The sequence below is a fragment of the Acomys minous genome (genome assembly GCF_964271855.1).
Source record: "Acomys minous genome assembly, chromosome: 14".
Lineage (NCBI taxonomy): Eukaryota > Metazoa > Chordata > Mammalia > Rodentia > Muridae > Acomys > Acomys minous.
Window position 1 is genome coordinate 34,812,723 of NC_140496.1, and position 25,248 is coordinate 34,837,970.

At 45.0% G+C, this 25,248-nt stretch overlaps 1 protein-coding gene across 1 annotated transcript in view; it reads left to right on the plus strand.

Moving 5' to 3' along the window:
* LOC311583866 (liver carboxylesterase 1-like) overlaps positions 1-8,878 on the plus strand; it is a 28,364-nt gene extending 19,486 nt beyond the window's left edge. The window contains exons 10-14 of the mRNA XM_084757789.1: positions 70-150; positions 387-534; positions 6,738-6,869; positions 8,168-8,240; positions 8,512-8,878. Of these exons, the coding sequence (XP_084613915.1) occupies positions 70-150; positions 387-534; positions 6,738-6,869; positions 8,168-8,240; positions 8,512-8,689 (612 nt within the window). The 3' untranslated portion in view covers positions 8,690-8,878. The remainder of the gene's footprint in view (positions 1-69; positions 151-386; positions 535-6,737; positions 6,870-8,167; positions 8,241-8,511) is intronic.
* The last annotated feature ends 16,370 nt before the right edge of the window (positions 8,879-25,248 follow it).

Genomic DNA, 25,248 nt, shown 5'->3' on the forward strand with positions numbered 1-25,248 from the left:
TGGGTTAGCCTGTTTGGTTAGTCCCATTAATTCCCAACAATTTACAAATGACTACCCATTCTTCAATAGATGATGGGCTATCCACTCTCTGAAGGCAAACTGGACCAGAAGACAGCCACATCCCTCTTGTGGAAGTCCTACCCACTTGCTGTAAGTACCAATGGAATAATGGGGGGAAAGTGATATTCAAAGAAGGCGACTTGCCCTGAGTCACAGGTCAAGTAAATGTTAGAGTAAAAGGCAACTACAATCTGTAATTCCCACCCGAGTACGGAATAGTGCATCACTGAAGGTGGATGGTCATAGTGAATTGAAGTCTTCCTAACAGGTTGGAAAAAACCCATTGCTCACTGGGTGGGGATGGGCTCTTTCTTGATTGATTTCAGAACATCTCTCAGGACCTGACTCCAGTGGCCACTGAGAAGTATTTGGGAGGATCAGACTGCCCATACAAAAAGAAAGACCTCTTTTTAGACATGATGGGAGATGTGCTGTTTGCTGTGCCATCTGTGATCGTAGCCCGCTATCACAGAGGTGAGTCCCAAGAGCTGGACAAAAGAGGAACTCTGACTCCTTTTGTCCTGCTTTTGCATTCCTCAATTGTATTGACTCCCAGTATAGTCAAATGTGGGAAATGCTGAGGGTCAGGACTCAAAGGCTCATTTCCTATGGTCCACAGGTGATATGGGGTATCTTCTACTTTGCTTCTCATTTACATAAATCTCTACCAGTCAGTTTGGGAGTTGATCTCATTAAACACTCACAAGGAGATGAGGATATGGTACTGGAAAGAGACCAACCAGTGATCCACTCCCATCTATTGCCTACTGTGTATGGATGGAGCTGGGGAACTCTTAGAACTCTGCAGAGCACATATCTCAGAGTTATCCAATCTGAGCAGCAAAGGCACCAGGCATACCCATGAGCACACACACTCGCCATTGGGTGAAAGCTATTCCAGTGAGTTAGCTCTTTGACACCTTGACCAGTTGCACACGTGGGCAAGATAATTGGAAGCAATAAGGTACTGAAGCTGACCTGCCCGTGAACAAGGTGTGTATGTGAGGCACAGTCTGCTAGAGGCTCCTTGCCTGAACTTACATTGGATCATATAGAGACAAAGTACAACAAATTCTTGGAAAGTTTGGCAGGGTTCAGTCAAGAGACTGAAACAGTGGGATATAACTGATAGACAGACAGACAGACAGACAGATGAGAAGGGATACATGGGGGAATTGACTTGCGCTATTATTAAGGCCAGAAAGCTAAGGTCAGACCAGATGGGAGACTCTGGGCTTCTGGTAAAGTGACCACAAGTTGAAAGCCTCAGGGTCAGAGAAGCCGATGGTGTGTTTTTCAATCTAATCCATGAGGCCAGAGGCCTTTGTGAAGCCCTGGTATAAGTCTCGAAGTCCACCCATGAAGACCCTGGAGTCCTTGGCAGGAGTGCAAGGGCAGGAGAAGAAACTCCAGGATGTCACCTTCTCTGTTTTCCTCTCTGTGGTGCCCAAAGGGTCAGATGAACCCTGTTCAGAATGAGAGTATGCCTTTCCCCCATTATGTACACCTCATATTCCAGTCTCCCCTGGAAAGACGCTGCTAACACCCAGAAATAATACTTGATGGGTTCTCAGTAGTCCTTAATCCACTTCAACTGATACCTAAAAGTAACCTTTGGAGACCCTGTTCAGGGTCAGAGGCTTCTGTAAGGTAGCTTGTTCACGGTAGTGGGGCTGCAGGAAAAGTAGACCAAGCCTCATGCTACTAAAGGCCACATAGGACCCAAAGCTCAAAGGCAGAGGGTGCCAGGACGTGGGAGGTAGGGGCATCTGGAGATGACTGTTGTCCATGCCTGGCCTTTATCCAACTCAGTACATATAAGTGTGGGTACTTTGAGAGCTGAAGTGGGTCTTTGGGGGGACTTTCTGATGTTGTCCCAAGGCTGTGCAGCTAAGGTATGATGTTACAAATGCACCAACCCATCTAAAAGTGAGATGTGCTCTCCCCAGTGAGCTTGTTACTGCTCACTTCATTTCAGTTGGCATTTTATGACTCTGAGTTCAGTTATTTCAGCCAGAACAGCATGGGCTTTATCTACTTTTTTTTTTTAATATTGTCTTATCCTTCTTGATAAAAATAACTTTTCTAATTATAAAATCAGTATGTTTACACTTGTAGAAACTTTAAAACATATCCTAATACATGAAGAAGGCACTAGATATCACTCATAATTAATTCCTCAATCTGGAGGTGTGGGTTCCTTTCTCCAGGAGGCTGAGCTGAGAATCTGGTCACAGATTTTTTTTCTACAGCTTTCTGAACGCTAGCTGAAGAAGGTGCTGTCCTGAGAACCAGTCACGGAGAAAGCCTTCTGGGCAGAGAGGGAGCTTTCTGGCCAGATTTCCCAGCTCAAAGGAGCACAGGGCAGCAGAGGGAGCACAGGGCAGCAGAGGGAGCACTGGGCAGCAGAAGGAGCACAGGGCAGCAGAGGGAGCACAGGGCAGCCAGGGTTGAGACAAGAGTTGAAGAGCTCGACTTCAATTCACTAAGCTTAATGATAAAAGAAAGACAAAGAGAGCTATGGAAGGAAAAAAACAGGAAAAGCTCTACCCCCACCCCCTCCCCCCCATCCCATACCCCACACCCCACACTCCTATCCCCACCCACCCCCGACCTCAGATCTAGGTTTTTTAACCAAGGGTAACTGAATAGCAGGAGACACTCCCAAGACACCTCCAGGGGCTTGTTTCTAGGGCACCTTTGATATGTTTTTCTTCAAAGAGCCAGGTTTTGATGACACCTTTTGGCTTAGGGTTTGCTAGCCTTTTGACACATTTGGGGCTCTGGTGGGTTGCTGGCAGCAGGGGCTACGCTCAACCTATTTCCAAGCATGAAACTTACCAGAAGTGTCTCTTCTGCCTATAGACAAGGGCCTACATGAAGGCATCCACTATAATTTTTTTTTTACATTGTCTAATAGTTTTTCTATATCTCATATCATTTAAAAGTTAATTTTGGGGCCTGGAGAGACGGCTCAGAGGTTAGGGGCACTGACTGCTCCTCCAGAGATCCTGAGTTCAATTCCCAGCAACCACATAGTGGCTCACAACCATCTATAATGTGATCTGATGCCCTCTTCTGGCCTGCAAGTGTACGTGCAAGTAGAGTACCATATACATAATAGTAAATGAATAAATCTTTTAAAAAATTAATTTTGTATGAGAGGTTTGTTCAGAGAACACTATATAATGTGAATTTCTATAATTCCAATAAAAAATTCATCAAAAGGAAAAATCTACCAGAATTGCTCATGAATGGATGGGTATATGAGGTCTACTCTCTCCAGCCTGTTGGGTCTTTAGTCCAGAGGCTCATATTTCAATAATACAGATAATGTTGTACTGAGACCTAGATGCATGAATGTGTAACCACACGTCTAATCATTTTTTGATTGGTTTTCAGAAAAGAAGTTACTATCCTTCGCCACAGGAACACTTTAAAGCTCTTAACACAAATTGGAAACTGCTTTCCAGTGTGTAAGAGTCGGGGTCTCTTATCTTTCGTTATCACATGTGTAAAATAATAAAATATAAAAAGAACCCATATGGTTCCCCCTCCCAGAAGACTTTTAAAAGACCATCACACACAGGTTATATCACTTTGAGCTCTCTTCTTCCCTCTCCTTTTTGGTGCAGCCATGACTAGTGAAAAATGGTGAGAGCCCTGAAGCTGGCACAGCTGTTTGACATGGACCAGCAACGCTGACTCTCACCTCGGGTTTCTGGTCTCTACGTGTTGCCTTTGTGAGGGAATTTTTATATTATGATTCATTTATGTCTTTCCCTCCAGAAAATTATTTCTGTCCTCAAAGAGGTAACCTTCTCTGGCCCTGCTCAGGAGTCTTCCTTGCCATGGCGGTTGTGAAAAGCACAAAAAAGCTGTGCAGCCCCAGAGTTCTCGGGGCTCACCTGACCCTAAGCAAACTCAGAGACCATAGGTTCAGCAACATCCGATTACAGGCTTTCTCCTATATGTATTCTACAGGACATTGCCCCCAGAATATAAAAAATTAATAGCAAAGTTAGTCTGCCTAAAACAACCTTTGATAATATATAGATGATGTAAAATTAATATAAAAGATATACAAGAATTTGCCAATCATGAGGAGATTTGTCAAAACAAGTTACAGTGAGCTCTTTCCATTAAAAAAAGAAAGAAAGAAAGAAAAGAAAACAAATTAATACAACAGGTCATCCTGCATGCAGCCTGGGAGAGATTTCAAATATTTAAGCTAGGCTAACTCACAATTTGTACTTCAACCACTCACTATGCATTGTTCAAGGCTTGGGAATTCATCTAGATGGACTCAGATACTTTTCCATCTGTTTACTGTCTCGCTTTCCTGAAGAACATAATGTCGTGTTATAAATGCTCACACAGTCTAAGGTGATTTGAGACTGATAAAACTATTCTCCCCGAACTCGTAACACTTGTCCAGGGACAAAATGATATGATCTGTATTTCTTTTGAAATTGCAAGTTGGCCTCCTTGGTGGAATCTGTATGAAGAAACATCCTGGTTCCTACTCAGAGTTGTAAGATTCTCCCAGCCACCATCTCTGACTCACTCACCCATTTACTCTCCTCTGCTTGATCCTGGTCTCCTCTGCTGGAACCTGTCTGACTGCTGGGGTGGACCCTGGCCACTCTCTCCCTCTCTTTGCCCCTCCCATTTGTATGTGTGTTTGTGCACATGTATGTGTGTGTGCATATGTCTATGTCTGTATGAATATGTGTATGCATGTGTCTGTGTATAAGTGTGTATGTTCATATATCTGTGTATGTGTTCATGTGTCTGTATGTATGTGTGTTTGTGTGTGGATGTGTGTATATATGTCTGTGCCTGTATGCATGTGTCTGTGTATGTGCATGTGTCTATTATATGTATGTGTGTGTGTATTTGTGTATGTACATGTGTGTAAGTGTGTGTATGTGTATATGTGTGCATGTCTGTGTATGTGAGCATGAGCATGTGCCTATGTTTGTATGTATGTGAATGTGTGTATTATGAGTATATTTGTGTATATATGTGTTTGTGTATACATGTGTGTATGTATGTATATGAGTATGTTTGTGTATATGTGTGTTTGTGTGTGTGCATGTGTGTATGCATGTATACGAGTATGTTTGTGTATATGTATGTCTGTGTGCATGTGCATATGTGTGTATCTGAGTATGTTTGTGTGTGTGTGCATGTGTGTATGTATGTGTACGAGTATGTTTGTGTATATGTATGTCTGTGTGCATGTGCATATGTGTGTATCTGAGTATGTTTGTGTGTGTGTGCATGTGTGTATGTATGTGTGTGTGTATATGTGGTGTATGTGTCTATGCATGTGTGTTTGTCTAAGATATATATATATATATATCTTAAATTGTCCCTGATAGTTGTTACTTAAGTACCTATGCCCTACTTCCCATGACAATTTATTTTATAATTGTACATATTTTACTGATATCATCTCAGTGGTCTTAGGCAAGAGGCTTAAAACCAGTCACACTGACTAAGAGAAGTGCTCCCCTCCACAGCTTGGGTCTCTCAGTTCCTTCCACAGCCATTTCAATCTCAGAGCCTAGGTCACTCTTCTCTGAGCCAATTGTGCATGACCTTGAAGTGGTTGCCTAATAGGTGGAGAGCAGAGCCACAGAGGAACACTTCTTCAGAACACCATGTCTCGTTAAGGCATGGGACGGTGGTGGAGGCTGAGAATGCCTTCTCGGGAACCACCCCATGTCTCCATGCTGAGGTCACCTAAATGTCTACTATTATATGGATGAATATTTAATTATATGAAAAATGATTACATTATGTTACAAGATGTCTTGGATAACGTTACCCCAGCTTTATATATAGGAGGAAATGTGCTAAAACATCAAGGGATTGTCTCAGTGGTGGAATGACAAGGATTCTTACTGAGAGCAAACAGGGAAAAGGAGTCAGATTTTTTTTCCACCATTTGATTTGGGGCCTTACCCTTCTGCCCTCAGAGTCACTCCTGTCAGCATCTGCACTCTACTATGACACTGGTGCTGAGCTCCCTGGGGTCTGTGGGTTAGTTCATAAGCAGAAGTAGTCAGCCAACTCAGTGATCCTGTGGGCAGGAGCAATGCTGCCATGGGCCTTAGATATGATATATTTGTTGGTGGAAAGAGAGGAAGGCAAAGGAGAGGAGGAGAGAGGCTGACTAGGACTAAATGCCTGAAGGCTGTAGCATTCCCAGCCAAGCAAGAGTCATATAAGAACCCCAAGTATTGTGGTTTCGTGACGCCTCAGAGAGAGACTGCTTGCTCTCTTCATAGCCGTGCACTTAAAGGTCCTCACGCTCAGGTGGCTTGGGTTTGCATCACTCTTTTCCAGAGGATTGAGAAAAGCACTGGGGATGCTCCAAACCAGGCTGACAAAAGATGCCTACTAAGTGCAGATCTGCTCAGAATGAATGAACACAGGGTTCATTCACCCGGGCACACAGAAAAAAAAAAAGTCAAAACAACCAGTTCAAATCCCAACCCCCAGCTCTACATCAATAGCAGCCCCAAGCAAGTGCCTAGTATACCTTAAATCTCTGTTTCGCTTCTAGCTGTAAATATGGGGGTGAGGGTTCCTGTACAGGCCGGTGCTTTTATACCACCCATGTATGTCTGGTAATATGCACTGTATGTGAATTCATTTCTTCCCAGATGCTGGAGCCTCCACCTATGTGTATGAATTTACATACTGTCCAAGCTTTGTGTCTGACATGAGACCCAAGACGGTGATAGCAGACCATGGTGACGAAGTTTACTATGTTTGGGGGACACCACTTTTAAAAGGTAATGGCTTGGACTTCAAGTTGTGAGCCTTGGGTTCTAATACTGGTTTGGTGGCCTTAAGCAAGTGTCTCTCCTCCTAGTCCTACTTTCCGAACAGGACCGTGTTAGGTCCTTTATATATTTCTGTGGCAAATACACCTGCCCAAGGCAACTTAAGGGGAAAGGGTTTATTCTCACTCATGGTTTCCAAGGGTCTCAGTCCACTACGGGGAGGAAAGCACGGTGACAGGGCCATTAGGTTGACCAGTCACACTACGTTAGCAGTTAGGAATCAGAGAAAGACTAGAAAGCGGAGCCAGGCTATAAACCTCAAGGCTCACTCACCCCTAGTGACCTACTCTATACAAGTCACTGCTCCTACACTTCCCACAGCCTTCCCAAACAGCGCTACCAGTTGGAGACCCAGTGTTGCAACACACAAGCTTAAGAAGGACATTTCACGTTCAAACTACAAGGAAGACAGAGCTCCATTGTTTCTCCTCCTCCAACAGGCATACAGGAAACTGGACCCTTAGCCAAAGTAGTCACCCTCATGATCCTGGCCTGTGATGTCACTAAGACAAGTGGCATGTCATCTGCAGGGCTCTGCCTCAGGCAAGAACAGCACTGTTTGATTTTCTAACTGCAGAAGCCTATAGAATGTGAGAGGAGAGAGCATCATCGCTGGTGTTGAGCTTGGGTGGGGTCTGTCTAACATTTATCTTTCCATAGCTCCGGCTATACGTCACCATATAAACATTTTAATAATTTTAAATTTTACTAAGATAAAATTTAAAGAAAATGTCTCACAAATATCTTCAGCACCTTGACTCTCGGTATGTGTAGGTGACCCGTGACTCATGGCTAGTCATAGCACACCAGGATCTCTGGGTGTCTCCTACTTAGGTGACCCCTTTAGAGCCCTAATAGTTCTTGCATGTTTCAGAATCTATGCAAATGAGGGAAGGAGAGAGGATCCAGATGTCAGCATCCTAGGAAGCTAAGGAAACTCTGGGATTTGGCATGGTAGCCTTGAGTAGGGAAGGAGAGCAAGTGACGATGAGAAACAAGGGAAGCAGCTCACGCACGGACTATAGGCCCATCTGTGAGTCCTAGATCAGCCATGTCCAAGCTGGAATAGAGCACTCAGCCTCACTCTTCTACGGATGTGGACTCCAACTCAGCAGGTGTATGGGAAGAGTGAAGATTGCGTTTCTAAACACCCCCAGCTGATCCTAACACTGCCTGGGAACCACACCATGATCAGGAAAGGATTCTTGTCTCCCCCCCCCTTCTCCCCCCCCCCCCCCCCCCGACAGACGGTGCCTCGGAGGAGGAGATCAACCTCAGCAGGATGATGATGAAATTTTGGGGCAATTTTGCTCGAAATGGGTAAGACTGGTAAATAAAAACAGAGCGGGTTTGGTGGATGATGTGGGGTGCTGGGGAGACTCCCGATTGGAAGGGGTAGTTTCTAAAGTCTGAGTGACCAGAGCAGTGAGCATAGCGTTCTGACAACGAGAACGCTCTAAGAACGGACAGGCTGCCCCCTCCCCAGGTGAGTAGGTGTCTCTGGGGGCGGCACGACCTCTTGCAATGGTGTGCACCCTCAAAAGCATACACAGAGCAGCTTTGGGGAACCTCTGCTTAATTCTGTCCTCAGGAACCCCAATGGGGAGGGACTGCCACACTGGCCAGAGTACGACGAGAAGGAAAGTTACCTTCAGATTGGAGCCACCACCCAGGAAGCCCTGAAGCTCAAAGACAAGGAAGCAGCCTTCTGGACCAGCCTCCGGGCTATGGAGGCAGAAAGAGCAGCCAAGGGAGACACTGAGAAATGAAGTGTAAGGCAGCGCAGCCCTGGACGTCCTTAGCAGCCAGGACAATGCTGCTAAACAGAAGGTGTTTGGATCCCAAAGCCCTTTCTCATCCCAGAGGCTGAAGAATTGCATGTTGGGAGTGGGCAGAAACCAGGGAAGAGAAATGCTTGTAGCTGTGGTTTCAATTTGTAAAATAAATGATTTATTTTGCGGAGGCGGGAGAGCCAAATCAGTGTTGTGTCTTGAACCACAGATGAGCCAATCTTCCTTCCCCAGGGAGAGAAAGGCAAGGAGAGGTGACCTTGAGCGGGGAGACTGCCCCTGTAGGAATAGCTTGCCCTGTATGTGTGCTAAACCCCAGCGTGCTTGGAGGGGTTAATGGGGACTTTGGATATATCCAACACTGAACACTGGAGCATGGGAGGCTGGAGCATGACAGAATCACAATGACCATGTCAGTGTCATGGAAAGGTCCTCTAATCGTGACCCCAGCAGCCATCTCTGTTCTCGTGTTTCTAATAATTCAGACAGGACACGGGAGTAACCCAAGTAGTCAAGAGCTTAATTACAACAAACAAAGACACAGGAATATACTCTTTAGGAAAAGCATGAGATAAGATGAGTAGCAATGGCCCAATCCCAGCAGACATGGGGCCTATATCTCTCTTCTACCCACTTCCCCGCCTTCCTGCCTCCCCCAGGGTGAGCACTTCTGGAAAGGTGTTGCCTTCTTCTTGGGAGCTTATTTTACCAAAAAAAAAAAAAAAAAACCAGACGTGTACGTGTAAATATCTAAGATGGAAGACTATGCATGGGGAGTTGGATTTCACTAGGGTAAGGGTAGGTACCAGCACGCAGCCTGTGGTGCCCTAGTGAGGAAGATCCGGATCCAGCTAGAAAACATTGTTGTCTTACGTTCTTTCCACCTTACTTCTGGGGAACCATGAGATGGTCTGTTGACCAGCGCCGTTACCTTTATAACTTGTTTCAGGGTCTTGATGAGGCCTGCCTCTGCTTCCTTATGTGCTGTTTTGGGGACCTTTGGTCAGATGCTGACAGAACTAACTAACCTCCTGCATAAGAACAGGAAGACAGAAATACAGTGGCACCAGCTCACTGATCCCTCCAGAGTTCCCCAGTCCCACCCTGAACATAGCCCTTGAGGCGATTTCCTCTACACCTGTTCTGGATCCTTCCATGGTTGGGAGCACTTCAGACGCAAGCTCCGACCACTGCAGCAATTCTCTAAAGTATAGTTCCAAAATGATCTCCCCAAAACTCTGAGGAGAGACTTCTGGATTCACTGGGACAGTCAGCTGAGCAAAAGGTGCGTGTCGGTGTGCGGGAGTCTCTGCAAGCCAGGGCCTGCAGAATAACAAGATTCGGCCAGGAGGAAATCCACTTCAACACGGCTTAGCAGCTCGTGTTGGTTCAACCTTCTATAGTCTGACCCTCGGCAGTTTATTTTAGGCGTATTTACAGCACAACATGGGGGAAAGTTTCCTAGTGTAACACAAACCTGTGTGCACAACAAGGCCTGTTTGTGTCAATACTCTTATCAAAGTACACGTCACTTCTTTCATGAAGGTGGGTTCTAGGGACAGGCTATGCGTGTTATCTTAAGGGCCTCGGGGAGGATCTGCTGAGGTCACTCAGTCAGACAGATAGCACAGAGGTCACCTGGATATTAACCCCATCTGGTCCTTAGGTGGGAGCCTAGGGGAGCCCTTAGCCATACAGGTAGCTCAAAGGTCACCTAGGCTATTAGCCATCTCTGGTCCTATTTGTGGGAGCCTGGGGGAACCAGATATGGCCTGGCCCTAGAGATAGTGCAGATGTCATCTAGACTACTAGCCACCTTCCCTCCGACCCTGCTTGTGGAAACTCACAGGAACCTTGGCCATCCAGACAGTTCAAATCCCAGCACTCAGGAGGCAGAGGCAGGTGGATCCCTGTGAGTTCGAGGCCAGCCTGGTCTACAGTGTGAGTCCAGGGCAGCCAAGGATACACGGAGAAACCCTGTCTTGAAAAACAAAACAAAACAAAACAAACAAACAAACAAAAACAAACAAACAAAGGTCATATAGACTTATAGCCACCTGTAGTCCTGATTTTGAGAAGCTTAAGAAAAGCTTGGTCTACAGATAGCACAGGGTTACCTAGGCTATTAGCCTCTTCCAACCCCAGCCTTCTCCTTTAAAAAGACCCTCCTGCATTTAACACTCCTGGTTTCCCTAGTGCTGTCTGTGAGCGCAAGGACCTTTGTGCTCCCAACAAGGCACATTTATTTCCACGTGTACAGTTTGATCTCATTTCCCCACTCCTACACAGGATGTAAAACATTTAATGCAACACCAAGAGCCCAGAAAAGCAGGAGAACACCATTAACAAGAGACAAATTGAGCATCAGAGGAGCTGAAGGAGCCTCACCTGGGGTGGGAGGGTATGGAAAGCTGACACAGACAAGTGATATTGAAAACAGCCCAAGGAAAGGCTGTTACTGCAGAATACCAAAGAAGGGATTGTGGAAATTTTCTTTTTTATTTAATTTTTGAAAAAATTCATACATCAATGTATTTATATCATTTCCATTCCATTCTCTTCCCCGTCTACCTCCTCTTATGCTTCCTCCTTCTCAAATTCTTTTTCTTTATTGTTTCCTTTCTTGTTTTTTCTTTTTCTTTCTTTATTTTTGTCCTGTATATGTGTGCTGGCTCTTGTGTTATGTCAACAGGTTAGAGCCATTTAAAAGTAGGGAACCCCAATAGAGAAAACAATTCTGTAAGATCAGGCTGCAGGCAGGCCTGGAACACACTTTCATAATCAGTGATTGATGTGGGAGTACCCATCCCACCGTGGGTGGCGCCATCCCTGGTCTGACTTCTATAAGAAAGTCTAGGACTGAACATGCCATGAGGAGCAAGCCAGTAAGCAGCACTCCTCCACAGCTACCTTCCCCTTCAGCGCCCGCCTCCAGGTTCCTTCCCGTCCTGGCTTCCTCTGGTGGTGGACTGTGCTGTGAAACCATAAGCAAAATTAACTTTTCCCTCTCCAACTTGCTTCTGGTCATGGTGTTTCATCACAGCAATAGCAACCCCAACCAAGTCACTATATATATATATATATTACTATTTATATGTATAGCCTAAAGCTTGCTGAGGTTTAGTGTTGTTCTATACATGTGTTTGGGGATTAGATAACCTAACAGGGGCCTTTTCCCTGCATAAAACCAATTCTCTCTGTCTCTCTTTCTGTCTCTGTCTCTGTCTCTGTCTATCTGACTCCCTCCCTCCCTCCCTCTCTCTCTCAGTCTCTCTATCTCTCTATCTCTCTGTGTCTCTGTCTCTCTCTCTGTCTCTCTGTCTCTGTCTCTCTGTCTCTGTCTGTCTGTCTGTCTGTCTGTCTCTCTCTCTCTCTCTCTCTCTCTCTCTGCAGCCATTGATCACCCATAGCTTTTCATCTAGTGGTGGTGCCTTGTGAGAGTTCCCCCACCCACCTCCTTGGTGTGTCACCTGATGTTACCACTGTGCAGGTCTTGTTTGGGTGGCCATGTTGTGAGATTTCACGAATTCATCTTGTCATGTCTAGAATACACTATCTAGCAGAAAGCGCACTGGTCCTCTCACTCCTCCAATATGTGGACCTCCCTCCTGTGGTGTCACCCGAGAGGCTACTCTGGGGTTGGCATTGTACACGTGGGCCTGGGTCCCCCACAATCAGTTATTCTCTCTATTTTCACTCTTGATGGATCTTTTGAAAATGAAGCTTCTTAGAGGAAGGTCAGGGCTCTACTCATCTCTGGATGTAAGAATACATATTTAGAATACAGTTAGAAATCATACTGGTTTGAGAAAATGGCAGTAGTGGGTTCTCCTCTAGGGTCTATGTCCTCTCCAGGCACTGGGGGTTGGCTAGATTTGCAGAACCAGACGTGAGTTCCCTCCTAGAGAGTGAGGCATAAGTCCAACTAGACAGCTGTTGGTTCCTTCCCAGATGTAAGTGTAACAGTTGCAATTCTGGGAAAATCTCACTGGACCAATTACTGTTGTGGCACATGAGCTTTACAGCTGGGCTGCAATGCTGGTTGTCTTTCTCTTTTGGCAGCTTGCACGGCTCCTTCAGACACTCTGAGGCTTAGGAAGACGCTGGGGAGGAGGAGGAGGAGGAGGCTTTAAGGTCAGATCCAGTTCAATGCTCCTGAGACTTATACCCAAAATATGCAGTGTCCTCAGCAGGAGGGTCTTACCTTCAACTCCTGCGAGGCAAACAAGGGAAACGGCAATAGCTTATATCGGTTTAGGAATCTTTTGGGACATCCTCCTGAGAGTAACACCTAGAAGGGAAGTTTTCCGTGCTCAGCTACTGGGATTTTTAGAGAGTCAAACTATTGCTCTGGGGAAGAGCAGTATCACTCTATGTGATGTAATTCCATTGAATACGTATAACACACACACACACACACACACACACACACACACACACACACACACACACGTGTGTGTGTGGGGGTGGGGGTCTACATATGTGTAGGGGTCTAGGTACATACAGCATGTGAGTGCCCTTTGGTTGGTGACTCAGTCTCCGTGAGTCCCCATGGCTCCAGGTCAGTGTGCTCTGTAGATCTTCTTGTGGTGTCCTTGGCTCTTTGTTCTTCTATTTAATTTTTTTTCTTACAATACATTTGATTACAGTTTCCCATCCCCGAATCCCTCAGAGATCCTCCTTACTTCCCCTCCCACCAGCATGCACACTGCCTCTCCTTAAACCGGGGGAAAAAGCCTAGAGGGCATGGGAGAATTTAGGAATACAAGGCTTTCTGAACACTGCAGGACCTACAAACATATGAACTCCCAGCAGTTGTGTTTGAAAAGGCCTTCAAGCATCGGTGACAGATGAGGGCCCAGTGCTAAGAAGAGAAGTGGACACAGGCCCCCATCCCTAAGCCAGAAGCTATATCCAGCTGATAACTACTTGCACATGAAAAGTTAGTTTTCTCCAACAGTCTCACTGGGGACACAAAGCTCTCTTAAGTGCGAGCCCCTTGTCTAGCAGTATGTGGCCAGCACATAATGAACACAGTGACATCTTTGGGTTTTTGTTTTGTTTTGTCTTATCATTCTTTAAATTTTCAAAAAACTTTACAGGGCCTTTCTGTATACATTATTGCTTCCCATTTTGTGTTTTTATGGGATTCCTGTGCAAAGGACGTCTCAGAGTTTATTGGTGCTTTTTCTTTTTGGTCTTTTTTTTCTATTTGCTTTGTCCTATTCTGATTCATTTTTATTATATCTTTTTAATATACTTTTATTATTCTTCGGATGTTGAATATTTTTGAAAGATATTTCTCATCCAATTTTAATTCTTTTGTGAACTCAGATCCACACCCCTCTTTTTTTTTAATCATTTGTTTTCTTATTTCTCTGTTATATTGGGTTCTTTGTATACTCTAAATATTAGTCATCTATGGCATGTGTAGTTGGCAACGATTCTCATGCACTAGATTGTTATTTGCTGTACAAAAGCTCTTTAGTTTTACAAGGTCCCATTTGTCAGTTGTTGGCAGTCGTTCCTGAGTGGAGAGAATCCTATTCAGAAAGCCCTTCCTGCCCTGTATAATGGAGGATAATTAAGGCAGATTTCTTATGGAAACAACTGTGAGCGGAAGTTCCTAGAAAGAGTCACATCTTACATCGAGCCCTCAACAATGCTGATTGACTGTAACTTCGGTGATGTGGAAAGGTTGGAATGTTACAAGTCCAGAGCCAAGTTATCTTGGGCCAATCTTTAGACTCCTTTGATGCATTTATTAGCCTCTGTTTATAAGTTGAAACATCTTTTGTGGCTCTTGGGCAAATCTGTTAGAATACAGCAACGGAACGCTAGTTTCTACCAACTTAGAGGCTAAGGTTATACAGTCAAGTCATATCTGAGGCCTATAGCTGAGACCGTCCCATATGATGTAACTTAATGATGTTTCCACTGGTGTATTATTATACTGTCTTGACATATGAATTCACATAGGTGGTGGCAGCCATCACAACTTCAAGCCAGCAAAATCCCAGCACAGAGAAGGGGATGTGGACACAAAGTCCCACTGCTAACCAAGAAGCTATCTAAAATTACTTGACAGCTACTGGGAGAAGAAAATTTCATTTTCCCCAATGGAGTGTCACTGTGTAGATGAATCACACACCAGGACAGGCCTCCTGCTTGGGAGCGGTTGGCCAGCACAAAACAGGATCCATCATTTTTTGTTGTGGTGGTTGTATGCTTTTCTTGTGGTTGTGATGATGGTTTAGGGTTTTTTGTTGTTATTTGGTCTATTGAGTTTTGTTGTTGTTCATTTGGTGTTTTTGTTTTGTCTTTATTTTGGTGTTGTTTTGTTTGTTTGTGTTTGGGGTTTTTGTTTTGTCTTGTTGGGGTTTTTTGCTCTATTTGGCTTGGCTTTTTGTTTGTTTGTTTTTGTTTTTGTTTTTTTAATTTTTTTGTTTGTTTGTTTGGGTTGTTTTTTTTGGGTTTTTTTGGTATTCTTTCAGAAAGAAAGAGAAAACATGAAAAACGCAGGGGAAAGGAGTTGATAGCATATGGGAGGACTCAGGCAAGAAGGAAATTGTGATCAAAATATATTGTATGAATTTTTTTAAATAAAAAATGCCTTGGTTATGACTTTATTTGTTTTGATACTACAAAAGCTTCAAATTATTACCAGATTGGAATGGAGAATTTAGAAAAACCTGAATCTGTGTTTGCAGGCCACGGTCACTCAGATTTGGCTCCAGAACATACTGTCTTCTGCTTACCCTTTGATGTGAGGGTTGTGTTTACAAGTTGACACTATGAAACTCAAAAAAATATTAACTCACCCACTTTGTAGAGCTGAGAGGAAAAGGTCTCATCAGGCCCAGCACCACAGACCCTGTAATAATAGCTACACAGGAGGCAAAGGCAGTAAGTGGGTCAAGGCAAGCCTGGACAACTTGTCTCAAAACAAAAAAAACGGACAAAGAAATAAATAAAAGTTTTGGGGTTTTTAACTCAGTGTTAGCGTGCTTACCTGACATATATGAAAATCTAGACTCAATACCCAGGAGGGCCAGGAGAGGAGGCTTCAACTTGAAATTCTAGCCTCATAGAAATGTCTCAAAGACAGCCATAAAACAAGTGAGAAAACTGCCATGCCTGTGTAATAAGAAATATTAAGAGAAGATTCTCGTGCAGAATCTCCTTCCCTTGGCTGCTAATAGTATTGCATTATTTGAAAATATAGTGTGCTTACACATACACGAGGTGTACTATATACCCACAACCATCACAAAAGCCTGCTTAAAGAGGGATGAAGAAAAGCCTGATAATGGAGATAAAATGAAGCAAAAGCTCGAGATCCAAAAGCAACAAACAGCCAAACAGGAAAAACAGAGCATCAAATGAGCACAAAGGGTGCGGACAGATCTTAATCCACTCATACCTGTAATTACATGGAATTAACATGCTTGAGCATATCAGTCAAGAGATTGGTGAGCCTGGATCTTAAAAACAAGGCCCAACTCCAAGCTTTGGAATGTGGACTGTGGCTCCACTTTGCGACCTCTGACTGCTGGTGGCTTCTAAGCCTTCCCCATGGTAGCCGTCTTTTCTTGATCCTTATCTAGGGAAGCTGATTAGAAAGCCTGGGCACTTCCTGTCTTGGTGCCAGGGTAAGATAAAAGCCTCACAAGCTCACCCTGGCCCTACCCCCAACCACAAAAGTCCTAAGCCTTTCCTTTCAGACCTTGGAGCTGATTGACAGGCCTTCCCTGCACCTCGACGATGTATGTAAGAAAACTCTGTACAGTGTAAACACACACACACACACACACACACACACACACATGTCCACTTATATTTTGTGTAGGGGAAAGATATACTACACAACCCAGACACTCAGAAGGCGAATTAGATTATATTAATATTCTATGAATCAGTGTTAGGAGAGGTGTGTGGAATATGAATGGGCCAAATCACCAAGAAGATACTACAATCGCAATGTAGCCTCAACAGCTAAAAGAATCTTAGAGGCCCAGCTTGATGTCTGGGGGCTTGGTTCCCCAAGAGTAAGTCCTGATGGCAGTCATTTTGGGGCTGAATGGGGTGATAGTTACAGGAGCGCTCGAAAAGAAGTGGAGAAGAGACCATGTTGGAAGTCAGCTCATGCAATTATGGAAAGGGACTTCTTAGTGGAAACTGAGTCATTCCCATTGAGGACCAACAGGAAGTAGCATAAAATAAGCCCAGCATACTCCTCCAGAGGAGCTCAGAGGGGTGATATTTATACAACAACCTCTAGGCCTCGTTGGCAGGTGGCTTCTTTGCAGCCCTGTGCCCTGTCCCATGAGACACCAGAGATGGCCATCCTGGCTGCTTGGGGATCACAAACACAGAGTTGGGCAGACGACTAATAGCATCTGTTCATTGCTGTTCTAAAGCTCGAAGGATGCTTTGTAAGGCAAAGAGGAAAAGGCACTGGCCTGAAGTCATTGCCAAAGCCAGTGAAACCAAACAGGGTTCCCTCTCCATCTCTGTGCTCTCTAACCACACTGTCTGCTCAGCTGCCTCAGCCTGACTGTACAACATGCGGGTGTGGCATCCTTCCTCCTGATCCCACTCCAATGCCTGTACCACCAAATGGTCACCACTGCTTCCGGGTGTGACATAGACACTCCAACACATATTTTTTCCACTCAGAGCAGCTAGGAGAATCCCAGGACTCCGAAAAATCTATCCATGCTGACCAACTGGAAAAGAACCAGAAAAGGGAAGGAAGGAAAAGAAGGAAGGAAGAAGAAAGATGATAGATAGATAGATAGATAGATAGATAGATAGATAGATAGATAGATGATAGATAGTAAAAAGATAGATATTGGAGATAAGAAAATGCCAGAAGGACTTCAGAGAGTCTGCAACATTGCTGAGAGGTTCCCCACCTGGCTACCCGCCCCCAGTACCACAGGACACTTAGAAGATAGATAGGCATTGCCCATGCCCAACCCTGGTTCTGCTTCTTGTGGGCTAAGGACAGACCTGGCTTTAGAATGTTTGGTGTGTGTGTGTGTGTGTGTGTGTGTGTGTGTGTGTCTGTGTGTGTGTGTGTGTGTGTGTCTGTGTGTGTGTGTGTGTGTGTGTGTGTAGCAGGTGGTTGATGTCGGTGTCTTCCTCTGTCTTCCTCTACCTTATTGACACAAGTGTCTCAAGGAACCTAGATCTCACTATCTTGCCTACCCCATCTGGTCAGGCCAGCTGACTCCAGGGGTGTGTCTGCCACCCCCCCCCCACATACACACATTCCCAAAAGAGTTAAAATCAAGTGTCACCACACCTGGCTTTGATGTGGATGGTAGGGATCTGAAGTCAGGGTCTCAGGCTTGAATAGCAAGGACTTTACCCTCTGACCCATGTCGTCCATCCTATTTATTTGGTTATAGTTGGATTCCCTGGTTGTGAACCAAAAGGGAAAATATGTATTGGCGTCTGGGCACTGTTGTTTCTCCTTCCATCTCACTAGGGTCTGGGACGCTGCATAGCTCTCTCGAGCAGGAGGACCAGGTAAGAATCCTACAGCGAAGCATATGATGGCCTTGCAGTGCCCAACCTTCCCGAAGCTCACAGATAACTCACACTAACAGACATCTCAGCTCTGGGTAACAGAAACAAAGCCTCATCCCTTCTCCTTGGCTGTGCTTTCTTCCATCACTCGGTATTTGTTAACACCACCAAGTGAGTTGAAGAGGACTCCTCTGGTCATAACCTGAGCTCACACTCACAGCTCCTTGGTGACAAATGGCAGTGGGCTTATTTCTCCCTAATCGTCTAACGGTTCTGGAGCCTGGGACAGTCAGGTTTGTTGGGCTGATCTGCAGACAGAAGGTTGACAGATGCCGTGCAGCAGAAATGCAGGCATGGATGGGCCTATGTTTGTGAGTCCTGGTGGTGGTCAGGTCGCTCCTGCTTGTGGTCATGGGCTGATTCACGGTCCTCTTTAGGGCAACATCAGGAACTAGAAAAAAGGTAAGCTAGCTGTGTCCAGAGGGTTTCCAGTTAGACCATATCTTTGGACCAGAGGCCAAGGTCATAGTCCCCTTCATTACCCCCAGCAAGTAGTTAGCTATGGGACTGAATGGGTTGACTGGAGATGCCCAGCCACATGGATGCTCTGGTGACCTTTTGTTATCCCGTTGAACCCTCTAATAATATCAGGAAGTAAGTAAATGTTATGATTCTTTTAATACGCTAAAACAAAGTTCACATTAACTCAAATTAATTCTCAGAGCAAAGCTGAGGAATGAGTAGTTACTCACCTCCCATCAAAGGCAGCACAAGGCCCAAGGAAAGTTTACTAGTAAGTGACAGGACAAGCTACATGAAAAATAATAAAGTTGAAACATTATTATTATTATTATTATCTTTTAAATTACACATTTTCAGACAGTAACTGGATGAACAGCGTTAAAACAATGGTGGAGGTTTTCTAAAACCACAACTCTCTAACTACAGAGGTCTCACAACCACAGAGCCGGCCCTGGGGACAGAGCTTGTATATAAATCTAGAAGCTTCCATGCATAGCTTGAGTCCCTGAGAGCAAAACAATCTTGTCTTGTAAAAAAAAAAAAAAACTCTTACCTGTTCCTGACTTCTTTGCTGGAAAGCCAAGGCACCATTCAGCTGACAGCGCTTTCCTGCCCTCTGGTGGCCAATTGACAGCGGCACTAGCGTCCTAGGAAGGACCCTGGCCTGAGGCTCCCTAAACTTTAAGATGCTTTCTCACCTCATTTGGCTTCTACAGACGTAATCCTTTATGGGCCTAGCAACTGTCCGACCTCAAGACAGCGCGAACCCTCGGAAGTGTTGTGCAAACTCCACAGATCAGAATTTTTCTGTAAAGGAGCTCACCTTTGTGTGAGTTGGTTCCGAATACAGAAAAGCCGCCTGCTTTTCTTCTCTGTGTTCATGCTTAAAGCTAATGCCAGATGTGTGGCTTTCCCCACACAGCTGTTCTCCAACAACCTTAAGCATCCTACAATTCAGTTCAGTCCTGTCTTGATCAGCCAGGAGACAACCTCAGATCCTGCAGGTAAGGAAAGCAGTCTTAAAAGGCTGCCTCCGTGCCGAAGCCAGGGTCACGCTCAGGGAGGACAGAAGCAGCTTCGTGCTGCCATGACACCAATATGTCCAAGTCCAGGAAGACAAAAGGGTCACGAAATAAGTTCCACGAAACAGATTTGTTACTGATGCGTGCAGACACAAAGGGTGCCTAGAATTTGTTGTGGAGAGGCTCCATAATGCCCCTAGAATGCTGCCTGGAGCAGTCTATTCTGTGTGCCCCTCTATTTGTGGTACAGCTGAGAGACCCTAGAAAGTAGCCTTCACTTGGTTTTATATACAGAGACAGCAGGACACGGTAGGTAAAGCTGCAGAGGTACATCCTGTTCTGGGAGGGTCTGAGACACAGGCTAAGCTGCTCGGGCCTAGGCTCCACTCCTCATTTTGAACGTTGTCTTCTATCACATTCTGTGGCCAATATTGAGAGCTCTGAGCAAGAAGGGAGAACCGCCGGGATGGCCCCCAGGGAGTCTGAGAACTGCGATGGGAGTTAAGAGATGAGACGAGATGAGAGAGAAAAAATTGACTCACCTGAAAGGCAGTAGGAAACAGTAAAGGGGTTTAACTGAGTATGCAGTAGGTACTCAATAGTGCTTCCCTGCCAGCAAGTCATCTATCTCCCTCTCAGATGGAAGGTCTCAAGGCTATGTTTGTTTGTCCGTTGTGTTCGGTAGTCCGTGCCTGTACACAGTAGGACCGGGTCTCTCGTCACCGAATGGGCTAGTGAATGACTACTCACAAGACACAATCGTATGAAACCAATTTATCTTTTGTCTCCAGCTAAAGCAGTAACTGGTTTTCTGCTCTGAGGAGAATCCAGAAAAGAAGGAGTCCAGACTCTAGACTTCCTTCAGCGGCTGCTTAGCTCGGGAGTGTGTTTGGCGCCACCTAGTGACTGTATAATATTTTAACCATCTCCTTTAATTGCCAGAATGCCTTGCCCGGTTAGGGACGGAAGGGGGAGCTAGAGAGAACAGAAATTCTTTGCTTAGCGGATATAGCCACTCAACCGGGCACAGGCTCAAAGTCCTGAGTCCCCTTACCAGAGTCCAGGAGTAATTGATCTCAAAAGGCAGAGTGAACACAATGGTCCTTTTCTGAGGCCCTGCAGTCCCTGGCGGCTTACAAAAGGTCCCTCGTTATCAACATATGCAAATCAGAGCCTCCATTTCAAAGAACCAAGATTATTTCACCCACCCGGAGGCCCAGGAAGGAGACTTTGTGAGAGAGGAAAGAGTTCTAGAGAACGCTGTCTCTGCCCGGACTTGCTTGCTGTCTTCAGGAACACTCCGCAGCTGTGGCCACCTGTGCGTTAGGGTGGACGAGGATAACCTGGGAAGAAGTGGGGCGTCCACAGGTGTGGAGGAGCGATAAGAGGAGATCATGGGGGAGGGGAATGTGATCAAAGTACATTCTGTACAGATAAGAAAGTGCCAAAAAAAAAAAAAATCAAATCTGATCTATTGAAAAGGAAGCGAGTCTTCTTGCCACATCAAGTAACCTAAGCCAGTTAAATCCCTCTGAAGCATGCCTAGAGATTACACAGGCCCTCACAGATGTGCCTAGAGGCCTGTCTCCTAAGCTTTTCAAGATCCTCTCAAGTTGACACTAACCATCACACTTTTCCACTGTCTGTGTGTTATGAGAGATTGAGGCAATCACTCTTGTTTTTTTCTAAATAACACATTTTTATTGAAAAATAAAATAAGTCATATTACATCTCATTTTCTATCCCATCCCATGCATCTTCCCATTCCTCCCTCCCTCCCACTTTCACCCCAATCCCCCTTCCCTATGACTGTGGCTGAGGGGGACCTCCTCCCCCTGAATATGGTGCTAGGGTATCAAGTCTCTTCTTGGTAGTCCGCTATCCTTCCTCCGAGTGCCATTGGGCCTCCCCAACAAAGGGATATGGCCAAATATGGGGCACCAGAGATCCTGTGAGAGTCAGTCCCCAGTCTCCACTTAGCTGTGGAGAATGTTCTGTCCCTTGGCTAGATCTGGGTAGGGGTTTTATTGATGACTGCACGTTTTGTCCTTGGTTGGTGCCTTAGATCAAGCAGAATCCCTGGGCTCAGATCCACCCATCATAATGTTCCTCTTGTAGATTTCTAGGACCCTCTGGATCCACCCACTTCCCTATCCCCTACATTTTTCTCACCTAGAGTCTCAATAGGATGTCCTCACCTCTATCCCACTTTCCTGGTAGGTGCAGATTTTCATGGGACCTGCCCCTTGGGCTAGTGTCCAGTTATAAGTGAGTATATACCATTTGAGTCTCTCTGTTTCTGGGTTAACTCACTCATTATGATCATTTCTAGTTCAATCCATTTGTCCACAAATTTTGGGAATTCCTTGTTTTTAATAGCTGAGTAGTATTCCATAGTGTAAATGTACCACAGTTTCTTTATCCATTCTTCTACTGAGGGACACTTAGGCTGTTTCCATGTTCTGGCTATTACGAATAAGGCTGCTATGAACATGGTTGAGCAAATTTTCTTGTTGTGTGCTGGAGCATCTTCTGGGTATATTCCTAGGAGTAGAACAACTGGGTCTTGAGGAAGCCCTATTCCCAGTTTTCTGAGACAGCACCAGATAGATTTCCAAAGTGGCTGTACTAGTTTGCATTCCCACCAGCAATGAAGGAGTGTTCCTCTCTCTCCACATCCTCGCCAGCATGTGTTGTCACTTGAATGTTTGATTTTGAGGCAATCACTCTTGTTGAGATATTATAACTACATTTCTATTTTACGCTGTCATAATATGTATATGTGCATACTATATACAAGTATGTTGTACACCCATGGCATGTGTGTGTGTGTGTGTGTGTGTGTGTGTGTGTGTGTGTGTGTGAGAGAGAGAGAGAGAGAGAGAGAGAGAGAGAGAGAGATCGAGAGAGAGATCTTCTTGTTTCCTGGTTTTGAACCCAGACAGAATCTCCCTCTGAATAATAACCCACAGAGCATTATTAGTGGGGTAGATTAGAGAGAGCTAGTATAATCATTTTTCCCGTGAAGTTGGAGACCTGCCTTTAAGCTGATCTCTCTAACTGTGTGACTTGACACAAATTATTTGTTTTCTAATACACTGTAGACAGTTAAAATACATAGATTTACATGCCTTATTAAAATACAATATAAGATTACAAATTGCATATGTGTGTACAACTTATATTTATATACATATATTTATGCAAATAAACAACCTTATTTACATATGCACACACGATGTATTTCTAATTGAAGAAAGTGATGTAACTAGATGAGAATTCATGCTTATACTGTGGCTGGTGCCACGAAACATAGCCCATTAGAAAACTTGAAGGTACAGAATGGGGCCATGCCTTCCTGGGTTCAAATCCCAGTGACAGCAGCTTGTAACTTATTTTCTCCATTTGCACATTTGGAAAAGTAATACTGACCACTCCTGATCCCTTTCCCTCCTCTCACCCCTCTTCCCTCTCCTGAAGAGATTCAATAAGTCGATATTTGTAAAATAGAACAATGATCAGCACACATAACTCACCTGTTTGTCCTGCCAATCATTAGCCTTGTCCAAGGTGCTGATGCTCCTGAGCTTCCTGACCTCCTTGGAGCCAGAGACTTGTGTGATTGGAACCTGAGCTCCTTCTCTTAACTGAGGCTGGAAATGGAGTCAGGCACCCTTGTGTTACCGCCCCCCCCCCCACACACTTCCAGTTCCAAAACTTGAGGATCGGGGACTCTATAATTGTAGCTGTGAATCTGTCGGTCTCTAGTTGGCTCCCCAATATGCCTCGATCTGACACCACAGCTCACTTGATATGCCAAAGCTGCAGACTCTGAGTGGGCATGCCTGAAGTGTCCTCCCTAGGGACGGTGGATTGGACTATTGAGATGAAGGAGAGATAAACCTGTTTTGTTATGATCCCAAGTGTGGGATGGGGAACAGTCTTGTGAAAAAACTGGTGATGTTAATCCACTAAAAGACAAACCACGGAACTTGATTGTTGCCAGCTAAAAAGATCCTGTGAACAGACTCTGGGAGGATATATATACATACATGAGCCCAGAACTGGAGGAGGGGCTTTTTGGAGACTTCGGATAGTTTTGGCTGTTCAATGCTCCACTTCAAGACACTCCTAGAGAGAACTGCTCAAGGGAAAGCTTCAGGGCTCTGGCTCCTGCTGAGGTTCTGGGTTCTGGCTACTCTGGGTTCCAGCAGAAGAAACCCTGCTGATTATGCCAGGAGAATCATTCTTGGAACTGATGTCCTTATGGTTTTGTTATTGTGTTTGTTAATCCTCTTACTATTGTTTTGGTTAGTTGGGTTATAAGTGACATACACTCAGTTAATAAGTTGTGATAAATTATATTGGTTAAGAAAATTGAGCTTACAATATTAGTGCCCATACAGGGCTTAAGGGTGCTATTTCCTTCCTACAAGCCTAGAGCTTGAAAGTCTGAGCCCAGTGTCTCGAAAGTTCTAAGCCATCTTGAGCTACATACCAGAGCTTCTCAGAGATCCACAAGAAGAAAAAGGGAAAGTAAGAAGGGAGGAGAATGAAGGAGAGCTTGGGGGAAGGCGAGGGAAAAGATGTTTTAGGGGAAGCTCATGAAATGGATGGATACTACCCATTGTGGGTCTAAGTGTATAAAGGTAAAAACACACCTCCTAGCATTTGGGAGGCTGAGGTAAGAAGTATGCAAGGCTGTGAGATCAAAGTTAGCCCAGGCTAAGGCCATCTCAAGGAGAAAAAGGAGAAGGAAGAGGGGGAAAAGAGGAGGTGTGAGCACCAGCTGGTGAGTTCACAGAGACCGGGATGCCCAGGGTCTCTAAATCTACATTCTGGCAGCATGTGCAGGGTACTGGACAGAGGACTTAATGTTTGCCCTGCTGTGTTTTGGTTTTGCTTTGTGAGCTCCGTTCTGTCCTTTATGCTGGAACTATATAATGGTCTTCATTTTTGGTTATCAGCTAGACATTGCTTTGAGTCTCAGGGGAGATTTTTGGACTTAAGCATTTTTAAAAAACATTTATTTAGTGTGGTGGTAGTGGAGGCAGTGGTGGTGGTGGTGGTAGAGGCGGTGGTGGTGGAGGCAGTGGTGGTGGTGGTGGTGGTGGTGGTGGTGGTGGTGGTGGTGGTAGTGTGTGTGTGTGTGTGCATGTGTGGAGGTCAAAGAACAACTTTCAGAAGTCAGTTCCCGCCTCCCACATCACAGGCTCTGGGGATTGAATTCCGGCTTGAGGTTGAGCACCAACAATCTGCTGAGTCATCTCAGCCCTAACCTGAGCCCAACTTGAGCTTTTGAAATGTGTTGGCATTACTGAGATGAGGAGAACCCTTGGAAATGGACTAAATATATTTTGAATTATGACATGATTGTGAACCTTTAGCAACCAGGGATGGAATATTGTGGTATGAAATGCCCCCCCCCAAAGAATTATATGTTGAAGACTTGTTCCC